General features: G+C 36.2%; 1 protein-coding gene across 7 annotated transcripts; it reads left to right on the forward strand.

The window, feature by feature from the left end:
- The first annotated feature begins 748 nt into the window (after nt 1-748).
- On the forward strand, nt 749-18,796 carry LOC132145007 (retinoic acid receptor RXR-beta-A-like). 7 transcript variants are annotated; one of them, XM_059555669.1, is made up of 14 exons: nt 749-904; nt 1,497-1,633; nt 2,019-2,248; nt 5,649-5,675; nt 6,108-6,261; nt 6,822-7,001; nt 7,903-7,926; nt 11,724-11,884; nt 12,583-12,712; nt 12,824-12,956; nt 15,680-15,721; nt 16,071-16,162; nt 16,988-17,093; nt 17,243-18,796. In XM_059555669.1, the coding sequence occupies exons 2-14, from the start codon at nt 1,618-1,620 to the stop codon at nt 17,388-17,390; spliced, it is 1,443 nt and encodes a 480-aa protein (XP_059411652.1). In that variant the 5' UTR covers nt 749-904; nt 1,497-1,617; the 3' UTR covers nt 17,391-18,796. The 7 variants fall into 7 exon arrangements, with proteins under 7 accessions (XP_059411652.1, XP_059411655.1, XP_059411653.1 ...); XM_059555672.1 differs by lacking the exon at nt 15,680-15,721; XM_059555670.1 differs by lacking the exon at nt 7,903-7,926.
- Nucleotides 18,797-26,133: the final 7,337 nt, after the last annotated feature.

Consider the following 26,133-nt stretch of genomic DNA (forward strand, 5'->3'; position numbering starts at 1 on the left):
AGAACTTCAGCTCTATGGAAAATGAATATATTAATTATATGTGTATATATATAATTTTCTTGAAATTATATAGATACACATATAATGAATATATTAATTATATGTGTATATATATAATTTTCTATTGGCTTACATCTCTTTTATAATGTAAGCCAATACGTTCGATATAATGTAGGCTACAATGCCATTAAAATGTTAAGGGTCTGTTGAGATTTTTTAAATGTTTTTTTTTTAAGTCTCTTTTACTTACCAAAGGATCGAAAATACAGTCAAAACAGTAATATCCTAAAAATGTATTACAATTTATTATAAGTGTTTTCAATTTGGATATATTTATAAATGTATAAACACACACACATGTAAACATATATCATGAGAGCACATTTTGAAGCACACACACACACACACATAAAATTAAAAATAATAAATATGAAATTAAAAATGAAAAATAAAAATGAAAATAATTAAAAATGAAAAATAATAAAATGAGAACGCTTAAAAAATAAAATAAAGACTTTTGTTAATTTAAGTAGAAAAAATTTCTATAGTTTCATACAAAACTCTATCGGTATGTCATTACGTAAACATGTTTATGCGACACTCATTTGTAGACTCATCCAGCAGCAGTTATATAATGTACTTGCGATGAAGAAACTTTATTTGGAGTTAGACATTTTGGCTCAAATGATCCTTTACACGAGCCAAAATGGCGTCAGTTCCAATGCTCGGACGTAAACAGCTTCAGTTTCCTCTTCAGAAAGGAAGATCACAGGGCAACTGTGAGAATCACACCGAGGGGATGGGTACGGAGAGTCGCGGTACTAGTTTAGCCATTTTTAAATAGAAATCTTCATCGTATTTCCTTAACTCGGTAGATGCTGCTGTTGTTTGCATTTATTGACAGGTATATGTTACTGTGCCCTTGTTATAATATCCCTATGCTCGGGTTTCCGTAGTTTGATCTTGGGCAGTAAATTTTTCCTGCACAGTTATTACCGTGCTATATAAAATGCTAGTTGATTCGAGTAGCCGCACTCAAAATAAATGCGTTTGTTTTTAACACACTGTACCTGTTTATTATGTGTAGTGTTTAATTTACAAACCAGTGTCATTTACTAAAACGATATTAAGGAAATTTTGTCGACGTTTTAAGATTTTGTATAAATTGAAATGTGGCTCGTTTTGTTTGTAAATTAAAGCTGCCTAGCAAGCTAATCCGCTAGCCGATACTGGAAATTGCATCTTGCATGCTTGCAAATGATCAGTCCTGTTTTATGGAACTAATATTATGCAGTATACATCGATTATGTTGTATATAGTTCGTATGTCTGTAAGAAGTCAAGTATAAACCCTTAGAAATACATATTTCTGTCATGTCTACACGGAAAGCGAATATAACTCGTTTTGTTGTATAACGTTAGTCACTATTTATATTTCTCTTGTTAGTAGTTTAAACGTCATTAAGTGTTATTCACGCAGTGTTTTTTAATTGGCAGTGATAATTTAGGTTGATAAAAGATCCAGGGGCCCGGGCCTCAGTCCGCGATCTTGAGTTAAACAGTCATCCGACATCAGAGCGAGTGAGTCGGTGTATACAGCAGAGCCCTGCTGCACATCATGGGCGACAGTAGAGGTGAGACGGGCTTGATCTTTTTTTATGCACAGTTTTGAAATAACACATGTGACATGTACACTAAAAGTATGTAAACTTAGATTTTAATATGACTGCTTCAAGTTTATGATATTCATGATAACAATGTTTGATGTACGTTGCCACTGTTTTTTACATATTACCTGAATAGTGATGTTATGTTTAATACTTATGCAATTTTGTCGACCTTGGTTTAGCAGTGTTTCATTAATGTTTTGTTATAAGTATAGGTATCTGGGTTTCAGTATCAGTTTGCATGTATGTAAAATACAGTTTTCCCTCTTTAAATATTTTACAAAAGCACAACATCTTTTAAAATCACTGGCCACTCTGAATAAACATATAATATTTACCTCTGTCCTCATAGATTCTCATAGTCCAGACAGCTCATCCGTTTCCTCGCCACCATCAGGTCAGCGTTCGCCCCCGTTGGCCCCTTCAGCCGCCGCCATGACTTCCCTTCCACCCATCACTTCGGCTGTGAACAGTCCCATCAGCAGCATGGGCTCACCTTTCTCAGTCATCAGCTCCTCTCTGGGTTCACCCTGCCTTCCTGGAACTCCCTCGGTAGGCTACGGCCCCATCAGCAGCCCACAGGTGAGCACTTCCATGGTAACACTTCTGGTTTTCCTCTGGACTTGACTTCCTATATTTAAAGGAACACTCCACCATTTTTTGAAATAGGGCTTATTCAACTTTACATTACATTTACAAGTACATTCAATTTGAAATAAGTTGTGTACACTACATTTTAGAGCTGAAACAACGAATCGATTTAATCGATAAAAATCGATTATTAAAATAGTTGTCAACTAATTTAGTCATCGATTCGTTGCTAAATAACTTTTATTTGCCGTAAACGGCTCATTTCGTTCATATTTCAAATCTGCGGTGACCAAAGTGTGGCAGTAATGAGCCACCGGAGGTTTTACTCAGCCAGTACAGCAGGAGAAGTAGCGAATAGCCAATAGCTGGCCTCGTTTATGTCACGTGCTTCCCGAACAGCGTCTCTGCAGCATTTAGCGGGATGTGGGAGACTGGGAGTACTTTACTTTGAGCCTTCAAAAAAGAAGAGTAACCTGTAAACTCTGCACTACTGAACTGTTTAAGGGGACGTTCACATATCGCGTCTTTTGCGCGCTCAAGTTCGTTATTTCCAACACCGCACCGCATCGAGTTAAAAACATCTCAACTTTTCAGAATGCTGCAAGCGCATCGCGGGTCATGTGACAAGAACTAACCAATCAGCTTCATCCTTTCCCGTAACAACGTTAAAAGCTCAGTCAAGATGAAAGGAACAGCTGATCATAGTTGTATATGGATTTCCATTTTGAAATAAATTTAGTAGCAGAGCTACTGCAAGCGATTTTTTGAGCTGCAAATCCATTTATCCTTTGCTGAAATTTCCGCGTCTTCAAGGAGAGAGCACGTCATGGTTGCTTATCAAAGGCAGACGCCTCAGGGGCGCTTCTGCGCGAGCGCTTTGGAAAGAAGGAGAAAGCGGCGCGCCTAGCGTTTTTCCACGCGTTTTTAGGCGCGATTTGTGAACGGCCCCTAAGACTTTCATTTGTGCAGATTCTCCAGTACAATGTTGTTTGCAAATGTTTAGTCGTAAAAGCTGATAACATTGCTTTTTAACAGTTAACATTTAAAGCTTTACAAACATGTTCTGTGATCAGTTTGTCGTTTACCAGTTCAAAATTCAGTCGTGCAGCCTAATTATGACTGAATGACAGAGGTAAATGTTTAAAGATATTTGAAATGCACTTTTTTTCTAAGTATTCACTGCTCTTTTTCACACAGCAGGTTTTTTGTTTGTGACTGTCCAATTTTTTTTTCTGGACAACCTTCTGATGGATTTTACTTTAAATTGTGAGTTCCATTCAGGTTTCATGCCACTGGCACTTTATTCGAAGGATTGTTTACAATTTCTCAGCAAAAGCTATAAAGCTGTTTCCCAGTAAATAATAAAATACAATGCACTGCAATTTTATTCTGTTTTATCCTTATTCTTAGTGAAAATATGTTCTGAAAGATTCCTTAAGCTTCGTTCGGGATGTTAAACTACTTTAGGAGGTCTAAGGACTGCCATGGTGAAAACATTATTTTAAATCTCCTTGTGAAATTTGCTAGAGTATGGGTCAGTGTTCTGATTGCAGAAGAGTTCGACAAAGGATTACTAACACAATAAAACAACTCCAGGTATATTTTTGATTAGGATATAACAGTGCAAAATGGTTAAAATCTCTTAAAAATCTATGCTGAAGGATAAAGACCATTTATTAATAATTTACTTGGGGAAAAAATGGAAAAAACTAAAATATAAGTACATAAACCGATTAATCGTAAAATTAATCGACAGATTAATCGATTATCAAAATAATCGTTAGTTGCAGCCCTACTACATTTCACATACAGGTCCAGTAAGATTTTTTTTTTTAGATTAATAAGTTTAGTCACCAAGCATACATTAAGTTTATCAAAAGTGTCAGTAAAGACTCTTATAATGTTACAAATGATTTCTTTCAGATAAATAGTTTGAATTAAAGCAGCTAAAAAAATATTTATTGAGCAGCACAAATGTTTTCAGAGTTTATTAATAGGAAATGTTTCTCAAGCAGCAAATCAGCATATTAGAATGACTTCTGAAGGATCAGGTGACACTGAGCTGCACATCACATGAATACAATTAATAAAAATAAAAAAAGTTTCAGTTTAACATGTTAAAAATATTTAATGCAGGGGTGGGGTTACGGTTGGCCACCCCTTTCACAACTGCTGTTTTTGTCTCTTTTTTTATTTTTGTGACAATAACCATAGTTTAAGCGTGTGCTTTTCAATTGCACCACGAATGAGCCGCCGCCTGCTGTAGCCTGTATCATTTTATATCAAATCACGAAAGAAACTATGAGCATGCAATGTCATCGTAGTAATGTCGTCAGTTAAGTCATGAAGTTACCAAAAGGCAATTAAATGTAAACATTTAAGAATATAGACTCTGAAATGCAGTGGTTTTCCAAACTGTCCTGGAGCAGCCCAGCTCTGTCTCTCTTATCTAACACACTCGATTATACTCATTAGAGACTTTAAGAACTGAAGTGGGTCAGAATAGGTAACGAGATGCATGTTAGATCAGCGTCATGTTCAGCATTTGCAGCTCTTAAAGGGACAGCAGTCAAAAAACCTAATAATATGCTGCTGTGGTGTCTGGTAATCTAAGAAAAAAGAGGAAATCAACAACTTCTGTAGCTTTAAGGTTTCATCTATATTTAATTTAGAATTTAGTGTTTGATAAATGTATTACATTTCTGTATATTTCTAATTTGCTCAAGGGCACAGGTAAATATGACATTTATTATAATGGGTTTATGTGAAGATTGTTTTAAGTTCTCTTAAATTAGAAGTTATTTTAAGTAGTCTAATAAATTAAATTGATAATGTTGAATGGCTAATCAGTGGTAAAATTTTAGGGGGAAAACTATTTCCTAGAGACATCAGAGTGATACTGGCCTTCAGTCATAAAAAAGATGCCATTATACAAATACACAATATGTACTATATATATGCTTTATATATATGTGTGTGTGTGTGTGTGTGTGTGTGTGTAAAAAAACATTTTACACATTATATATAATTAAGTGCAGCCTTTGTGAGCAGAAGAGACTTTAAAAAGCATTAAAACATATTTTTAACAGTAGAATGCAATGACTAGCAATATGTAATTAGACCTGAACATTTTAAGCTAGAGGGAATTGTTTTTCCATCACTGTTTATTCACAAAGATAATTTGAGTGTTTCCCTCTAAAACTTTTAATGTATAACAAACCATCTGATATTTTGACCTTAATTTCAAAAGTCTAAACCTTTTTTTCCCCACGTAGTCTAAATTTGAGTTTTGCAAGTTAAAACAGCATGGTGGAATTGTAAATTTTTTAGCACCACCTCCCTTGCCCCACAATTTTTTTGTGCTCCTCATGACTGCATTTCTGCTTCACAGATTAACATGTTTCGCAGAAACACAGAGGTGAGACCTCGTACCCTCTCTCACTTTCTGACTCGCCTCGCTTTCTGTCAGCTTCTCTCATGCATCTTCCTCCCTGTGCTGTTGCTCATAAAAGTTGAAATGTAGTTGTCTTTGAATGATTAAAGTCTGTTGAGGGGTTGTGTATCAAAATCAGATTCTTATGGACTGATCATTTACCTGTGCTTAATGGATTTATTTGAGATGAAATGGTGAATGATTTGGGGAGAATTTTTTTATTATCTGGTTCTGATCAGTTAAGGGTTGAGAGCTAATCAGGCATGTGTTACTGACCATAAGAAATTAACATGTATATTTCTGTTATCTGATATTTGTTTATCACTAATAAAAATGAGGAAGTCTTTATTTTATTGAACTGAAGCATTTCTTCTGTTTTCTGTCACTTCATCTCTCTCCACTCATTGCCCGTCTCAGATCAACTCCACTGTGTCCATGTCGGGTCTGCATGCCGTCAGCAGCTCTGATGATGTCAAACCACCCTTCGGTTTGAAGCAGATGTCCGCCCACAGCCCAGGACCCATGCTCTCTCAGAAACGCTTGTGTGCCATCTGTGGAGATCGCTCTTCTGGTACGTCACAGACCCTAAACCATCTGAAAGACACACTAAAACCAATTTATTTTGTCTTGTTCCATTTTAATGTTTAGTGCTATTTATTAAATGTTATAAAGTGTAAAATATTTAACTTGATTAAGTGTTATCAATTTGTCAGAATTATTGTAATTTTTCAGAAGCTTTATTTTCATGTTCTATATCACAATATAAATTGTTCCTATTAGTATAATAAAAAAAATTCTCTATATACAGTACCATTTGAAAGTCTGCAGTCAGTATAATTTTTTTATAATGTTTTGAAAGCTGTTTCTTATCACCAAGACTGCATATTTTTGTTCAGAAATACATAAGGTAATGTTGTGAATTATTTTATTTGAATATATTTTAAGTAGTTCTGTATTCCTTGTCATTAAATTGTAAAAATGGCTGCAAAAAATCATGACAAATGAACAAAAACAGCTTTTTGTTATAATGCTTATGCAACAACAATATTATGGAACTGTTAAATTTAGGTATACCTATCTGTTGACTAAAGTCTTCCACCTCTGTAAATTTGCCACGTCTCTTTTCTCCAGGCAAGCACTACGGCGTGTACAGCTGCGAGGGCTGCAAGGGCTTTTTCAAGCGCACTGTGAGGAAGGACCTGAGCTACACATGCAGAGACAGTAAGGACTGTCTGGTGGACAAACGTCAGAGGAACCGCTGCCAGTACTGCCGCTACCAGAAGTGCCTGGCCATGGGGATGAAGAGAGAGGGTAAGAGGAGGAACTCGCTGTCCCCCCTAACACATACACATACACATACTACCACAAACCCCAGACGAGAAACACCTTACACTAGATGTAAGGAGTTGTGATCGACCCATATGGGATTCACTACTTTGGTCACACTGTATATTTTTATTTATGTGAAGTTAATGCAGTAGAAAGTCTGATGCACAAATTGAAATGTTCAGTGTTGTGCTGTTATTCATTTAAAAAGAGCAAGAAACACAAACTGATGCTCGTATATAGAGAGCAGAGTGGGTGATTTCAGAAGATTTCCTGATTTTTACTCACCCCCAGGCCATCCAAGAAGTATATTACTGACAGTTTCCAGGCAGAGAGAAATTAAAATATTGGAGGAGAACTTTTTCAGTTGTCCAAAATCTATATCTAGGCAGCTTCTAATCCACACTACCCAGTTGACAAACAAGGATTTTCTCGAATACAACTGTCAGTCATTTTAAGAAAAAACACAACAAAACAATGTTTAGTTTGACAAGGAACTAGGGATATACACAAAAATTGCAGAGATGAATTTTCTTTATATATATTGAATTTTCTTTATTTGTACATTTTTTTTTTATGTAATTTGTATTGTGTAGCCTATTTTGCAGTTAAATTGCTTGCCCAATAGTCTTATCACTAAAGAGAGCAAAACAGGGCAAGTGCTTTCTAGAATTATTGGGTAGTTCAGAGATGGAAATTTCATAAGGTGTTTGTTTACTGTGAATGTAAAGAGGGCATTGTGGGTAGACATCACATAGACCTCAATGCACAAGCCAGAGAGGAGAGCAGAGGGGGAGGGAGGGCTGAAGTCACGACTAACACCTGTCCCCCTCTCTCCCTCTTTTGTTTCCTCTCGTTCTCTCTCTTCCTCCCTCTCCTTCTGTAGTGGTCCAAGATGAACGACAACGATGTAAGGAGAAAAGCAGGGAGGGAGGGATGGAGGGGTGGTTGTGTGTGTATGTGTGAGAATGTGGGGATGGTGAAAGAATTACTCTGTAGGATATTAGTTACAGCTATTAAAGGGGCCGTATCAGATCGGTTTTTCCTTGCTCACTTTTTGCATTTGATTTTTCAAGATTGTTTATTAACAACTTAATATGGTTAGTGTTTCCCACAGACTTGCATTCAGTTTTTTGTGGCGGCACTCAACCCCCTCCCCCCCACCATATATTTTATTATATATACGTATTTTCCGCACTATAAGGCGCACTTAAAAGCCTTTAATTTTCTCAAAAAACAAAAGTGCACCTTATAATCCGGAGCGCCTTATATATGGATCAAGGCGCTCTGTCCAAATATTGACATTCCCTTTAGCACAGCTCCATCTAGTGGATGCATAACGCAAACCCAGTCAAACGTTTGACTGCAGTATCTTCTATTCTATGCGCCTTATAATCCGGTGCGCCCTATATATGAAAACAGTTCTAAAATAGGCCATTCATTGAAGGCGCGCCTTATAATCCGGTGCGCCTTATAGTGCGGAAAATATGGGGTGTGTGTATATATATATATATATATATATATATATATATATATATAAATATATATATATATATATATAAATAAGCAGTGCTCCACTCACAAATGCTGCTTTATCAAGCATTGCATGCAAGATGAAATGAAAATGACAGTTGGTTTCCTTTAGAAATACAGTAATATTAAAACACATACACCACTTTTTGATTTTGAAACGTGCAGTTGTTTAGGTTTATTCAACGAAGTCAAAGCCTTTTGGAAAATCTGTTTGTGGTCAGTTTTGATATTGTGGCGGTCGAATAAATTAATGTAAGGGAAACACTGATGGTTCTTTGGAAAGATGTTTTTACAGTGATATGTTATCATTAGGGCTGTGAATCCTTGTGGAGACAGTTAATCGATTCAATTCACAATTCATAGTTTTCAATTCAAGAATGATTTTTGCAAAATCAGAACGATTTTATTCAAGACAATTTACAACTAAATTAGATGAACAATTTGATTGATGTGAGCTTTATCTTATTTTCATAAAATAAAATGTTACAACATTCAACTTTTCCTTCCTGCAGGGTTCCTATGGGGTTTGGTAAAGTATGGAAAAATATTTGCATTTCCAGACTCTTGCCCCTATTTAGGTTTTTTTTGTAATAGAAATTACGAATTTAATGAAAATAAGTTTGTCACAAGAAGTGTCTTCTGTTTTGTGATTGTCAAGCACGACTTGTGTACTTTGTGCAAGGTGCACTTTTTTTTTTTTGCATTTTGGGTTTCTTCTCACAATATTCTTAGCACCATATTACATAGGCTCAAGGACCTTTGCAAAAAGAAAAGAATATACAGACTTTATGTGCTCATGAGAAACCATTACACTTAGCGCATAGGACCATGCACACTGAGCCATCAGCACATTTCACAGTTTGGTTTTTTGGGTGCCGCAGAATATGCATTAACGAAACCTAAGGCCTTGAAATGACATACTACCCTAAGCCACATTTCAACACTTTTTTTTTTTTTTTTTTACAAAGCCAGTCGTTTTTCTTTTATCAACCCTTTAACTTGGTAAATAGGACAATGCACACAGCCATATTAAGCCATCAACCCATTGTGTGTCATGGTTTTTTTCTCCACTGCAGATGCTAAATTGGACATTAGGCCTTGATGTCAGAGGCACTACTATAATGAAAGCCAAATTTTGAGCTAGTAGATCTATGTTAAATCATGTGCATCCATGCTCTTGCTTTATTCATAGCAAGATCTTTGAATGTTCACTTGTATGTTTCTATTACTTCAAGAATAACAATGAAAATACAATATTTATAGATGACTGTAATATATATCAAATATAAAGCTGAAGAAGGTGCTGCAAACATAAAGGCTTTTTTCCCTATTTCTGTTTTGACACGGGGTACCAACAAGTGTAGTACATCATTTGAAAGTAATCCATAATGGCCATGATTACTTGTTAAAAGGACACTCAAATAAGTAGGAGCTAGTCCAAGAAGTGCCTTGTAAATGAAACATAGCCAGTGAGTGTACCTTCTTGCATAAAGAGAGGGCCATTTTGCTTTATAATAAAGGATACAATGATGTGTCCTATAACCACAACCAGTAAAATAATGCACAATGATACACAACATCCAGTTTCTTCAAACATTGGGCAGAAGCATTCATATATATCAGATCACCATAATCTAATATGGGAAGAAAAGTGGCCATCACCAGGTATTCTCTAGCACGAATGGATAAGCATGATTTTGATCTGTAGAGATAGCCAAGCTTTATCTTAAGCTTAGAAACCAGATTGCTAACATGGGTTCTGAAACATAATTTAAAATCAATGATTATACCCAAATATTTATAACTGTTAACTAATTCAATTTCATTTCCTTCAAAAGTTGAGATGCTTGAAGAAGAAACTGGAAGTTGTCTTGAGTTTGTGAATACCATTATTTTTGACTTTTGTACATTTAAGACCAGCTTAAGCTGTTTTAAACAGTTCTGAACAGTATTAAATGCAGACTGCAAAAGCTCAAGGGCTTGTGCGGTAGATGATGCAGTACAGTAAATAACAGTGTCATCAGCATAAAAGTGATACATAGCATTCGATAGATTTTTTTAGTTTGTTTATATAAGTTTGTTTGTTTATATAAATTGAAAATAATATGGGTCCTAGTTTTGAAATTGAAAATGTGTAGGAACCCAGTTCCTGACACAAATTATGATTGGTTCTAAAAGAAAACATGCCCGATGACTGTTTTCTATAGTAACAAACGCAACTTTAATGAATCTGATTGACAGATGAACCTCGCACTCTTATAGCTTGTGTTGTTAATGCTGTGCTTATTTAAATTTTGTGCTTATTTTCGTTTTAACAACATTGTTAAAAGTAATTCATCATTCAATGGAATATGCTTTTAGACACTTATCTTATTGGCTGCTCAAAATATGTCCATGTGAGCTACAAACGTACTTCAAGCGTAATCCTGTGACAAACGGTAAAGTGGAGCGCATGAAAGAGAGATGTGCTGGCACAAACGATGTTGCACTAATTATCATTTTTTTCATGTTCATGCTTAAAGTCAGATTGAAATGTTCCTAAAAGTGTTGAGAAGGACATGCAGAGCTGTAGGTGCTACACTGCCAGGTTTTTTGTGTGAAGTAATTTTATCCATCCAGCTTTTTCTTAAATACTTGATTATGACTGGGCGGACCAAGTTTCTATGAACCAATAGACAATCATGCATCTGATGTGGCATGCAGAAGTTCAAGAATCATTTTGCAGATTAGTTCAATAAGTATTTTTTATAACTATGAACTGAATTTAAAGTGTTTTCGAACTGTGATCCGAGGTCAAGGAAGATTTGATTCTGCATGATATGACCCCTTTAAATGACATTGTGCAGCAAAAAATAGTAATCATGTGATCATGTGCAATCAATGTTGTTTTGAATGTGTAATAAGGGATCTTTGTAGCGTTTACTGGGTCATTGAAGAAGGAATGTCACTGGAGGACTTCAGGGTGTGAATGAATGTTGAAAACTAACCAGGAACTACATGTATCTGTACATCTCTGTGTCTCTCTACACCTTTTTTCATCTTTACCACTTTCCCTGTTCACTACTCCTCTCTGTTCATTTCCCTTTCCCGTCATGTGGATCTGTCCTCCATCCTTTCCTTCATCTCTATTTCCCCGTCTTGTTCCTCTTCCTCATTTCCCTGTGTGCGATGCAGCCGTTCAAGAGGAGCGTCAGAGGAACAAGGAGCGAGAGGGAGAAGTGGAGTCCACCAGCGCAGCGAATGAAGAGATGCCCGTGGAGAAGATTCTGGAAGCAGAGATGGCCGTGGAGCAGAAGACTGAGCTGCATGCAGACGGCAGCTCAGGGGGAAGCTCTGTAAGTTACAGATACAGTACCATAAAGAGGATTTCTGATCTTGAGTGACAGGATTATTTGTTACGTGATGAAGAACTTCAAGGTGCTTGGGCTCTAATTGTAGCAGCCCAGTGACAGTAAGCTGGTGGTTTGATTAAGGACAGGAAGTTGAATATTGGAGCTTTTAGCTTTGAAAATGCTTTTTGTCAGACAGACTGCTTGTCTATCTAGCATCGTCTCCAGAATAGGGTTGGCAGATATGGCCAAAAATATAATCTATGACAAACAAAAACAATATTTTTTTTTTCCCATTTATTACAATATTCATTGGTTTATTCACGATTAGACTCCACAGAGTAACTACTTTTTAATTTAGGGCCACATTTTTATGTTCCGTGTTTTATGATTTCATACTAATTTAATATAAAAAAGGGTATCTAATAAAATGAATTAAGGAAACCTTAGCAATTTCGTCAATCATTGAAAATGTAATCGACCGAAATTTTTTAGCAATTTACCACAAAGTATTATATTTTTATTTTTGTCGAAAGATTATGCACAACAGAACTGTAAAAATTTATGAAAAAAAAAAAAAATCATTTACCTGGATGAACTGAAAATTTAAAATTCAACAAAGACTTTTGTACAAGATTTGATTTGATTCCCTCTTCTTACAGCTTAACCCATAATACTGCTTTTGGTTTTTCCCCTCTCCTCAGCCAAATGACCCCGTCACAAATATCTGCCAGGCGGCTGACAAACAGCTGTTCACTTTGGTGGAGTGGGCAAAGCGGATCCCTCACTTCAGTGAGCTGTCTCTGGATGACCAGGTCATCCTGCTGCGAGCTGGTAAACCTGTTTGCCTCGGTCTTCCACACTCTGAATAACTTGATTGCATGTTTTTAAAATCATGTATAAAGCTGCAGTAATGATCTTTTGCTGCTTCCATCTGTCCATCAGGCTGGAATGAGCTACTGATCGCGTCTTTCTCTCATCGCTCCATCGCGGTGAAGGATGGCATTCTGCTTGCCACCGGCCTCCACGTGCACAGGAACAGTGCTCACAGCGCTGGGGTGGGAGCCATCTTTGACAGGTAATAGTCACGTCACATGATTAGAGACACGATAGCCTTGTATTGAGTTCTATTTGATTCACTTGCTATAGGTTTCAAAAAGCAGTTCAACGATTTGGGGTCAGTAATATGTTTTTTTTTTTTTTTTTTTAAATGAAGTCTCTTGTGCTCACCAAGGCAGCATTTATTTGATCCAGTGATATTTTATCATTTTTTTTTATGAATGGTTTTTATTTAATTTCAGTATTTTTATTTGTATAATTTTTGTGTTTTTGTATTTTGTCTACAGGGAATACATCAGTTCAAACTAAATATGAGATGTTGCCTTGACAGTTAGCTGAAAATTAGTTTTTTTAATTGTATTTCTGTATTTTTTTTTATTTCAAGTATTAAACATTAAACAATTTTTAACAAGATACAGTAAAAAGCATTAATTTTAAAATGTAATTTATTCCTGTGATGTCAGCTTAATTTTCAGTGGCCATTTAATGTCACACAATCATTTAGAAATCATATTATGCGGATTTGATGCTCCTGAAACATTTCTTTAATATAAATATTGAAAATCATTTTATATTGAAAGCATGACAATTTTCTTTCTTCCACAATTCTTTGATAAATGCAAGTTCAAAAGAAAATAATTTATTTTAAACTCAAATATTTTATAACACAATAGATGTCTTTACTGTCACTTTTGATCAGTTTAACGCACCTTTGCTCAATAAGTATTATTTTCCCAAACAAATCTTACTGACCCTGAACTTTTGAACAGCAGTGTATATTCACATTGATAGTTTAAGTTATGTGGCACTTTCATTTTGTAGGGATCAGGCTTAAAGTTATTGGGACTTGACAGAAGTCTCAGTAATTACACATTTCTTAATATTACTCTATTCATTGCTTTTCTTAGATTATGTAAAGTTATGCATGTGACCTGCTATGCTTTTGTTTAAAAAAAAAAAAAAAAATAAGATTAGACTAGAGATGTTCATTGTATTATGATTTGTAGTAAACCTGTGCTCATGAACCTTAACAGCTTTGCTTCTTATGACACATGTACGGCTGCAAGGGTGGTTGGGTTTTCCTGTGTCATGACAAAGAAAACTACCTCTTACCTTCTGACAGTCTGCCGCCTTGATGCTGCTGTATATAGTGTGCTTTTGTAGACTGACACTGCACGAACAGACAGGGCATACACAGACATGCAGACATCTATATGTGCACCAACGCTCTCCTCTGCTTATAGTCTCAACACACTCCCGTTTATATAAATAATACAGCGCACATGTATGAAATGTGCTAATCTGCTGGCTATTACAGCAGTTGTTTAGTCTATTTCAATGAGCAAATTTAGCACATTTCTCCCTATAACTTCTCAAGACTCCATACTTTGTCTATCTAAATCCAGGAATAATGAGCTACAGGCTGTTGTTTTAAACAAGCTCATTCTAGACGTTCTGTGCCACAGTTTGTGAGGTTCATATGAAATTGTATTTGTTGCCATTCTTCTTGTCATAATGTCTCTGCTTCAGAAATGAGCCCCCCGTCCTTGTGCTTCACTGTCCATCTCGCCTGATTTTTGCAGCTCTTCATTGTGTCCTGTTGGTGCTGTGTGATGTGTGCACATGCTTCCCGCTTTGCTTGATTGGCTATCAATGCTATAACCCTCTGTGCAAAATCTGATGTGTTCACCATTTTATGTGCATTTTATGCAGTTATGATGTGCTGAGTATTACATGATACCATAACTAAAAGAATAAGCAGTTATATTCCACAGCAGCAAAAATAATAATAGTTTTTTTTTCAGGGTTCAATAATAATGGGTTTGTTCAAATTTGAGTTTTAGATTTTCACTGGCTGCACTTGCAAAAATCTGAAATTAAAATGAATAAAAATATATAATTATATCTTTTTTTTATATATATATATATATTTTTATAGATTTAAGTGTAAGAATTTTTTTTCACTAAACATTTGCATGTTTAAAAGCTTGCATAATGCATTATAACAGTTAAAATACGTTAATTATGCCTTGTAATGCACCTTATGCATCATATGCCCTCATGAATAATTGTAGCCATAGTTATAATAAATTATAAAACTTATCTAGTCATTGTGACACTTTTAGAAAGCGTAATTCATCAAAACATTTGACACAGTTTCAAATATTATAATGCATTTTCAGTTTGATTACATCTATTTATTAAAAGATATGAATGCATTACAATGCACATTATGAATATATTTGTAAAGCTTTATACAAATAGGCTTTAAAGGCTTTTTTGTAATCTGCATTAGCTATAAATTTAGTGTGAATAGCACATTAATTATATTTTATCCTATTTTAAGTGATGCCCACCCATTTTGGAAGAACCTTTCAAGATTTGCAAAAAGGTGTGAAAATCAAAGTTTGCATGACTTAAATGTACATGTGCATAATTAAGTTAAAGTGTATATGTTTATTGTTGAACCCTGGGTTTATCCTGTCAAATATTTCTTTGTTCATGTCATATTGTGTTTGTTGTATGCTGGGAATTGTCATTTCAAGCTTGCTGCTGCCAACCCATGATCCGCTGCCTTCCTTTCAACAAGAGCCTGTAGCTTGTTACTCTTTGAACTGGGCCTACCGCCATCATACGTGGAGTCTTAACGTCTCTGCCTGGGCCTTTCTGGAGCGGGGAGACATTATATAACAATGAAATGTGAAATGACATTTTAATAACACATTGTGATTGAACACACAGGGAGAGTGCGCACAATGCAGAGGTTGGGGCCATATTCGACAGGTAATGACACTCCGCCACACGCCATAAACACACAGCAGCAGTCAGGGAAGCCTGTAGCTTGAGACAGTTTATGTTCGATTAAATTATGTGTGGGGCTGTTTGGGGCAGGTAAAGACCAAACTGGCCTTGTGTATGTGTGTGTCTGTGTGATTGAATGCGTTGCTTGAACTCACAGGTTAACAAGAGTGACTGATGTTTTATGTAGCATGCTATGATTTTAAATCATTAATTTAGTTTTTTATGATGTGTTTTGCTCCACAGAGCTTTTTTCTGTTGTCTCATTGTGATTTCTTGTATTTCGGATATTAACCTGAATCTTATTTTTCCTCCTCATCCCTAATGGCATCAGGGTTCTGACGGAGCTTGTGAGCAAGATGAGGGACATGCAGATGGATAAAACAGAGCTGGGCTGCCTGAGAGCCATCATCCTTTTCAACCCAGGTCAGACCGCACACTCATAACAACATTTGTACATACTAGGGATTTTCCAAACATAGTTTTTTTTTCTCAGAATGAATACAATACAGGTACTATAGTTTTTGGAACTTGCTGATATTTATTTAATGAAACGCATACAAAAGACCTAAACTGGAAGTGTTGCAACCTGTTTTTTAGAAAACAAAAAGAAATAAACTTCAGTTATACATTACTTTTAGTCATGTTCATGGTTAATTATGCCTTTTAAAATCTAACAATGTTGATTTCACTCTTCATTTTATCATTGTTATATTTTATCTTTCATCTTTCAATTAATGGCAAAGCACCCATTTAGTGCTGCTCATCGTGTAACATTTAGCATTTTTAATTTTGCACAATTGTATAAATCTAAATGACATGTATGTGCTGAGTGAACTGTAATCATTTGCATGCAACCGAGGTGCTGTTTTTCTTTTTCCTACCGTCAAGTAATGTATGTGAATTTTTTTTCTCCTTTTTTTGCCATTGAAATATCTGACTGAACAGTTTAACCACAAACTTTACAGCAGCATTTGTGTGATGCAGCAATACTGTTGCATTATCAGTTCATCCCTAGTCGTACATGGACTCGATTCAACCTTAGTCCAAACTCAGAATTAGCTAAGAATATAGTTGTGCAATGCATCAAATATAAATCTAAACAAAGGAGGAAAATATTGCAATGTATCACTATTTTAAATAACTATACATCCCAGAAACCAATATATTGTTACCCTGAAAGTTCCTGACGATTTCCACTGGTGAGTCATAATGGCAGCTTTTGATTTTCTGTGTTTTCTGTGTATGCAGATGCGAAAGGATTGTCAAGCCCAAGTGAAGTGGAGTTACTGAGGGAGAAGGTCTATGCATCGCTGGAGGCTTATTGTAAACACAGATATCCTGACCAGCAGGGCAGGTAGATAATGTGTTTTTTTTCTCTTCTATCTTTCAATAGATTACAACAGTGTGGTTATTGAAGTAAAAATCCCACTAGAGGGGAAAGACAAGCAATGCCAAGTGGGTTACAGTTGACTGCAGATTCTCTACGTCTCACTTGGCTTTCAGATTTGCCAAACTCCTCCTCCGACTGCCAGCGCTGCGCTCCATTGGTTTAAAGTGCCTGGAGCACCTGTTCTTCTTCAAGCTAATTGGAGACACCCCAATCGACACCTTCTTAATGGAAATGCTTGAAGCGCCACATCAGCTCACCTAACCTGGTCTCGATGCAGTTCAAGCCGGTTTGCACCAGGGTATCGCAGTCCCTCCGGACTTTACTGTGTCTCACTTCCCATTAACACCTTGCCCCACAATTCTCTTCTACGCGTTCTCCCTACCGCACCTTCAAACCAGTACAGCCATGAAAAAAGACTCTAAGCTGTCTGAAAAAAAAAAATGTGTTTTACCATGTAATGTTTTACACAGTATGAGCTGTCCAGAGAGATCTTATTTTTCAAATTCCCTGGAGGTTCTAAATCATAAGTTTCAGCTTCCAGTTTTAGAACTCTCGTATTGATTCTAGAGATCTCTGTGTGTCGGTTTGGTTTGTATGTTACTCTGAATGCACGAACTGTACTTTTTTTTTTTTTTTCGTTAGTCACTGCAGCCCGTTGGCTGAATTTACAGTGCATGTGTGACCTTGGCGAGAGTCCGCCGAGCCCTTTGGCTGGTACGAATCAAGTCACGGCAGAGCTGCCCGTTCGTTTTTGACTGTGGAATACTGCTTACATGCTATCTTTGGGATTTTTATCTTGAAATCCTACTTTGTACTGTACTCATGAAATGAGTCCAATTTATAAACGGCATTGGAAATTCTCGGCCTGCTGCATCTGGCCCTTATCAAGTGCAGGCTAGGGTTTTACATTTGTGAATAAATGTATGCAGGATTTGTTGGACATGAACTTTTGATCATGTTCCAAGGAGGGCCTAAAGGCACAGATTAAATCTTGCAGGAGAATCCTGCTTTTTTTTTTTTTTTTTAGGGGCAATAGGAGGGTGGACCTTGTTTTTTTTCTTAATTCGTGTTGTGTTTCTTGGTTTTGGTACCTTCTAGAGGACCTTGTACCTTTGCCATTTCTTAATTCCCCCAAGTACCTTTGATCCATTTCATTACCAATTTGTCAAATGGGAACCAAATCTACACCATGCCCCCCAAAAGACAAATAATTCAAATTGTCTATGTGTGCTGTGAAGTATGTCCAACCACTCTTGTCCTTTCCATGTGAACGGTGTTGCAGGCCTTTTTCTTTAGTGTTGATGAAATCAGCTCATCATCATGCTCCTTTGGAATTAACTGGTACTAACTTGGGCATAGTAAAAAACAACCCTGATTCTGGGCTGTTTAAAGGCTGGAATGCACTACACGATTTTTATCCCAATTGACAGTCTGGACGAGTTGATGCTAGTTGGCCAAAGTTGGAGCCAGTCAGCAGATTTTGGACATTCAGGGATTGATTGATTGATTGATTGATTGATTGATTGATTTCGCCGAAGATCACATTTTGGGTGCAGACTCCAATTTTGTTGAGCTCCAGAGTATGATTCCATCCACGCATTGGATATTTTAAACCGATTTAAGAAATAATTTTATTTTCATCTAGCATGTCTAGTTACAAGTTTTTTTTTTTTTTTTTTTTTTTTAATATGTATGATGTCCAGTTTAAGTATATGATGCCTAGTGTTTTTAAATCTGTTCAGATTTAGTGTATTCCAGCCTTCACGTGTTGTAGTAGAATCACTTTCTACATTCCATCTGTACCAGTTACTTCCCTCATTACAACTCACTAAATCGTATTGTTGAACACATCCGTCTTATTCAACAGATACTTAGGGTCATGTAAGAATTCTGCATTCAATCTGAAAGGTCGACGTGTCAAAACCAGCATCCATCAACATCTCTATGCATTTATAGGAGAGTGATTAGTATAGTCTTGGAGAAAGACTGAACATGCCATCAGGGAAAGAATCCAGCAAATGCACCAGTATTAATGATGGGTACCTTCTTCTCTACCAAAACCTGTAGGTCTTTGTGGCTCAAAACAAGTAATTTAAGACAGAGGCTTGAGATCAAATACGGACAGTATTTGAAGTTTTTCTATAGAAGAATAGCTGGAGATTGCAAATGGTCCCACGTTTTGGTGCTAATAATGACAAAGGTTAGACATAAATGTTGACACCAAAATAGACGCACAACAGTGGTCAAAATATGCAAGTTCTCCAATAAACTTGAATTTGATATGCCAACTTCTTGTTTAAATACACTATCTTCTGCATAACGATTATCCTCTCACTTGCAGATTCCTGTTAAAATACGTTTTGTATACATCCATGAGGTGCTTAAATTTCTGTCTATTTTGATCTGAAATCTGAATGAGCATCGCAAACAATAGTTCACAAGAACAGATGGATTGGATTGCGATTCATAATACATTAGTCATAGACATGTTACTGAATCCAGACTTCCAATGATTATCTTTGGATCTTCTAGTTCAGCTTCCCCATGTGTTTGTTTTGTTGAGGCCAGTGATAGGAAGAATCCTGTTTCGAGTCTTTTCAATGTGATCAACAACTGACTTCTAGTCCTTAAATCTGGCTTCCCAGTAGTTTAGAGTTTTCTGTATTTTCTTGCATGTTTTGTCTACCAAGTTTCCTTTTATCCAGGAATTGGAGCTAATTGGGTTGATGTTGATAGTCTGCTTTATATCTGAACAGTGGGAGCGAGGCTTATTTGATTGTGCACTGTATGCTTGTGTTTCACATGGGTTGTCAGTCAGCCTATGGTGTGTGTGTGTGTGTGTGTGAGCGTGAGCGCGCAGCAATGCAGAAGTAGTCCTATGTGAAAGAAGCATACAGGAGTCGTTCCTTGAAATGGATTTTGTCTCCCATTACTTGATTGCAGTTTGCCATAATCAACTTTCGCTTGGATCCATATGAATCCAGACATACTCTGTGAGCTTGTGTGTTCGTGTGGCCGATCCTCCCTGTTTTTTGGGGTCCACTTTTATTTTCTCTCCCCAAAAACGTACTTTTTTTTTCATGATTTGTTCTTTTAACAGCTCTCTAGGGATGCAAAGCATTCATAAAAATGCATAAGGCTTGCACAGGTTTTGTACCATGTGTCTCATAACCCTTGAATTACCCATGATGCACCTGAACTGATTGAGCACTGCCAAACAGGTGTGAGGGGCGTGTTTTCTTGGGTGTCCCTCCTGACTAACCCCTACTGGTTGACTGTGTACTGTGATGATCACTAAACATAGCCGCTGTTGCAACTATTTATACAGAGTCAGAGATCTGGAGGGTTTTGTTAGTGTGTTTTTCTAAGGCCTCATTGCTGCAATTTTCGTCAGATGCGGGAAAGCCCTCCTGTTCGTGTGTCTGAAGCCAAGCAGGGGTGCTCTGAAATATGCACAATGCAAACTTGAATTAATCTCTGCCTGAGAATGAAGTGGTTATGCACGTTTTCTGCATCTGCGTTTGTGGTGTATCGCTGAATGTTTGCTTGTTTTAAGAAAGAGAAATGCATTAAGATATGAGTGAAGGTGAAGTCAAGAATGTGTCTGGGTCATGCTTCACCACAAAATCGTAATGTATAGTCTATTTTAGGACATTTTTAACGCACATTAGAAAAAATTTATCACTGTAAAATGATATTTAAATTGTGAATTATGCTGATTTAAATCAAAATCATTGACATACAATAGTGAAAATCACCATTTAGAATAATTGGAATGGTGCTTTTTTTTATATTACATTTTAAAATATTTTTCCCCATTGATTTTGAGGTGAAATGTGACCCGGGTCTGAGATTCAGTCATTCAGGATCATGTTTGATGGATGTACAGCTGAAGGAGGGCTATCTGATGATGATTTTGTATTTGTAAATGGATGGCCGATGAAAATGGTGATTGTTCAGTGGGAGGCTTTAAGAGATTACACTTGATATGAAAGAGCTTTCTTAATTTACTCCCACCAAAAGAAAAAAAAAATATTGCTTCTCACTATATGTTTTCTGACTGCTCTTTTCTTTTCTCTGTGTATCCTGACGTATTAGTGCAAAACTGTTCTGTTATTTGGGCTCTTTTCCCCTCACACCCTTCCCTCTTCATTTCTCTTGTCTAGTTTTAATCTGTCTCCAGCAGTTGTGCAAATGATTGACTGTACTGAGTGTGGAGAAAGAAAATGTCTTTCTTTTTGCTTTATTGTCATTCATTCAGAATCTGTTTTTGTTGGATGTATCATGTGTAAGTAAAGGTTTTAATACAGCAGCACAGTTGTCAACTTTTTATCTCCTCTTCACAATCTGCCTTCTCACAATCAAGTTGTTTTTCACATCACTTACCAGACCTATAGGTGTTTACGGTAATTGCTTTCGTTTTAAATAAGATGCAGTGCGTAGTATTCATCAAACAGTGTCGTGTTAGGTGGCTAAATCTAAAACTTAAACAGTTCTCTAATTACTGTAGTTAATGATTAATTATTTCTTGATTAGTTACAACATCTAAACTTTTTCTAAAGTATACAATTTAATATAAATAAACACTTATAAAATATTTTAGCCTGGATTCTTAATGTTAAGGCATGACAAAGATTTTAATGGGAATGTGAATTTAACTTAAATCACTGTTCTTTTAATAGGATTGAGATCCTATTGTAATTTTTGTTAACGTATCATATGTTAGTCATATGTCACATGGGTATATTAATAGCAATAGCCAACAATACATTGTATTTTTCTTGTGCCAACAAATAATTAGGATATTATGTAAAGATCATGTTCCATGAAGATGTTTAGTAAATTTCCTACCATAAATTTATCAAAACTTTAATTTCTAAGAACTTCATTTGGACAACTTCACAGGTGATTTTCTGGTTGTTGTTTTTTTTTTACCCTCAGATTCCAGATATTTAAATAATTGTATTTCAGCCAAATATTGCCCTATCCTAACAAACCATAACTCAAAGGAAAGCTTATTTAGCCAGCTGCCAGATGATGCATACATCACAATTTCAAGAAACAAACGGCTGGCTGGTTTTGTGGTCCAGTGTCACATATATATATATATATTCTCCTTTCATGTTAATTTGAGAGTTTTAATAATTTTGTTTTTGTCAATTGTTTGTGTTGTTTTATATGTCTAGTCCTTATTTTAATTTTCAATTATTTCAAAAACGTTTTTTTATGGGTTTAGATAACTTTAACAACCCTGACTCAAATTCCGATTTCCTCTTTTTAAATCATATTGTTAGTTTTTAAAGTGTCTCTCGACTGCTGTGGTTGTTTGTGGTCCCTCGGGCGGGAGGTGAGGTGCTCCTCTCTTCAGTCCAGCAGGACCCCCGGGCCTCGAGCGCTGCTGTCGCTGCAGTGTCGCTCTGCGGCCGCTAGAGGGAGGACTTCTGCAGCGCCACTCCTGGAAAAAACCTCCTTCACTTCCTTCTCCCTTCTTTTCTAAATTCAAGGCCATGCACACAGGAAAAAAAGCATTTTAGATAAGAGATTCCGAATGTCCAGATCGAGGTATTTTTAACGTTACATTTTACCAGTTATAGCAGTCAGAGAAATCTGGATATTTTAACCCATTTAATCTCACTATAAAAATGATTTTAATTTATGAAGCACTTACTTTGGTGCATTTCCTGCAGATGTGGAAAAATAAAGGGTATAAATTAAATATGTTCAGTTTCAAATTGTTAGTGCAAATTGTCACTTGACCATAGCAGTTTATTTCCTGTTTGCACCATGAGAAGATGATGACTGCATCAGAACTCCGAGATAAAAGGCTGGTAAAGAATGTTGACAAAGATTTTTGATCCACGTTAGCTTCAAGGTGTCTATTAATAATATATGAATTCTAATTTATTACGTTTTATTGAGTGTTTTCATAGATATAGAATGAGATTATATATATATATATATTTGGGACCGACCATAAAAAATTTTTCACACTTTTCCAAAAATAAATATTTCAAAGGGTTACTAATGACATATCTGTCTGGAAAAATTTGGGGTTAAACGGGTTAAGTGATCAAACTGACAAATAGGTGCCTTAACTGGTCTTAATTTCCGTTTTGATAGTGTAATGTATGTATTATATCTTGATATTAGATCTGCGTCTTGAAGCATCGCTCAATGAAAAGCGTGCCCCGTGTGTGTGAGAGACAGAGAGAGAGCGAGAGAGAAAGAGCGAGATGCGCCTGCAGTCCCTCTGTCCGCCGTCAGGGAGCGCTCTCACAATGACTCCTCTGTACTGGAATGATGAGGGCAGCATGTTTTCGCAGTTATATTTGCGCAGTAAACGTTCTGCAGATCTAGGGCTGACGCCAAAACCTAATCCTTAACAATTTAGAATTTTGTTTGCAACAGCAGCTATTTCTGTGACATTTCACGAAAAATAAGGCACGGCAAGCCATTTTACCCCTATACCTTTCCAAAGTAATTTGATTGAAAATATGGCTTATTGCTGGGATGGTGATTTTTTTGTCATTACCTGTTCAGCAAAAATTACCTTTCTTTTGTTATTGCAGTTTTAATGTATAGGTTCAGCTTTACATAAGTGATGTGACAGTAGGACATTTACAGCTCCAGTAAACTTAAGACGCACATGTTAAGTTCACTGTGGACTCCATTATCGCTCCACCTTGCAGCCGGACTAGCAGTGGTGTGAGGTGAATGCAGGACAGAAAGCTCACTGCTCTCTGTCAGGGACCATCACTGCTCCTTAACATGCTGATCCCCAGCAATATAGACCCTGTGTTAGCCATACATTCAACATAAATAAATCTGACCTTACTGATGTTAGTGTTGTAGTTATTATTATTGTTACTAAAATTCCACTTGCCTAATTTGACAATGCTTGCAGAAATATTTTTTTTATGTATTTTACAATATTTAATTATATTTTTATTTTGTTTTGTTTTAAATGACTCTTCTTTTCCAAGGAATGCTACAGCTGTTAAATATTCTACTGGCTACAAGAAGTGGACAAAATGATGTGAGTGTTATATGACGGAGGAGCTTAACTAATGAGTATTTGCTAAATTAGAGCTGCAGAGATGAGGGTTCTTGCAAATGAACAGTATGTATCAGCCATAAGAGGTTTGCAAATTAGCACTTTGGTTTGAGAGTTTAAACAGCAATGTGAGGCCAGTGCATTGGACACAAACACAACTGAAGTAAAATCCAAAAACAGGACTTTTTTCTTTTCTCCTTTGTCCTTTAAGACTTTCTTTTTCTTGAATAGTGGTGAAGTATATTCAAATGTGAATCTATTATAGTGGCAAAGGTCTTTATGGACATGTTTTTTTTATATGTATCATTTAAAAATATATCTTTTTCTCATTTTGATCTGTGCAGAAGTTGTTGATGTTTGTGATTGGTTTGTTTCTGGTTTGGATTGTGTTAATGTGAGGAATGCATATTTTAAACTATAGAATTATAGACTAAATTATAGAAACGCTACAGTCTGGGGACGCTGTGTGGCAGTGTGGATGTCCCGAGGCTTGTGTTCTCTTAAAAACACTACTGCTTATAGGTTCTTTTTTTCTCAAATGTAAATTTTCTCTTCATCTTGTGCAAGCACACTAGAGAACAAATGAAAACAAGTGCATGAGAATATAGAAACCAACACTATAATTTGGTGTAAAAAAGTGAGTGATGATCAACAGGTTTATTATTTCATGTGTTTGTTTATTCATGAGGTCACTCACTAAAGCTGCTGGAATGACTGGAAAAGTGAACTAAATTGGAGCAACTGACCTTTATGCCAATTAGGTTTTCTGCTGCTAAGTTTTTCTTCAAAAGGCATGTTTTTTTTAAATGATTTTTGTCTTGACCTGGTTACCCAGATAACTTTTTTTTAATCATATGTATATATTAAAGTTTTATTGGACTCTATTATTGGATCATTTGTTCACCTTTTTTTAATATGGAGTTACTTACATTTTTGTTAAATGATAACTAGGGAAATAAGCATCAACTATGAGCAACCTAACCTAACTATCAGCAGGTTAGCAGTTAGCTTTGCAACCATTAATTAAAACTTTACAAAAAATAATGTACACTGTGCTTTTTAAAAGTCTGGGTTCAGTAAGGTTTATTTTCTTTGAATTAATTGTATAATTATATTCAGCAGAGATGCATTAAACTGATCAAAAGTGACAGTGAAGAAATTTATAGTGTTACTACTTGTATTTTAAATGAATTCAGTTCTTCTTGCTTTCTAGACATGAAGGAATTCTGAAAATATGCTTCACGTTTTCCACAAAAATATGAAGCATGCTAATAATAAGAAATGTTTCTTGAGCATCAAATCCTCATATCAGAATGATTTCTGAAGATCATGTGACGCTGGAGTACTGTGCTGAGACTGGAGTAATGATGCTGACAATTCAGTTTTGCATCACAGAAATAAATTACATTTCACAATATATTCACTTAGAAAATAGTTTTTCAATTGTAATTTTATTTCACAATATTCATGAAATAATCATCTAAATTATCTAAAGAACATGACACCATACGTATCATACTTATAACACAGTTAGTGGTAACACAGCCAACCCTTTAGGTCAATTTTGTGTAAATTTGTGAGTTCATCGCAACAAACCATATTTGGTTTGTTTAGCATAAACCTATATTTTTAGGACCTAAATGGCCAGGTTTGGTTGTTTTGTGAAAGCCTCACTCCCTCCTCACATCTCTCTCTGCCTCTCAATCTGTGCTTCTGTCCTCTCCCATCAGGCTTGTACTGTACCTACAGCTCTCTGTCTCTCTCTTCCTGCCTCACAAAAGACCCCTCTGTTCTCTGTGCTTTACCCCTGCCCCCCCACCCCCTTCCTCAACACCCAAGTGGTACATTCCCTGTCCTCCTCATCCTCCCCCTGCAGCGTGTCTCATTGTGAGGCTCTTCTCCTCACCTTCAGCTGTAGTCCGGCCACAAAGCGGCATTATTACGGTACAG

This window comes from Carassius carassius, chromosome 8 (assembly GCF_963082965.1).
Source record: "Carassius carassius chromosome 8, fCarCar2.1, whole genome shotgun sequence".
NCBI classification, from domain to species: Eukaryota; Metazoa; Chordata; class Actinopteri; order Cypriniformes; family Cyprinidae; genus Carassius; species Carassius carassius.

Bases quoted from the DNA above. Each gene is read 5' to 3' on its own strand.
- LOC132145007 (XM_059555669.1), top strand. The intron at 2,249-5,648 runs GTGAGCACTTCC...TCTGCTTCACAG, and splicing joins GCCCCATCAGCAGCCCACAG to ATTAACATGTTTCGCAGAAA. The intron at 15,722-16,070 runs GTAATGACACTC...TAATGGCATCAG, and splicing joins GTTGGGGCCATATTCGACAG to GGTTCTGACGGAGCTTGTGA.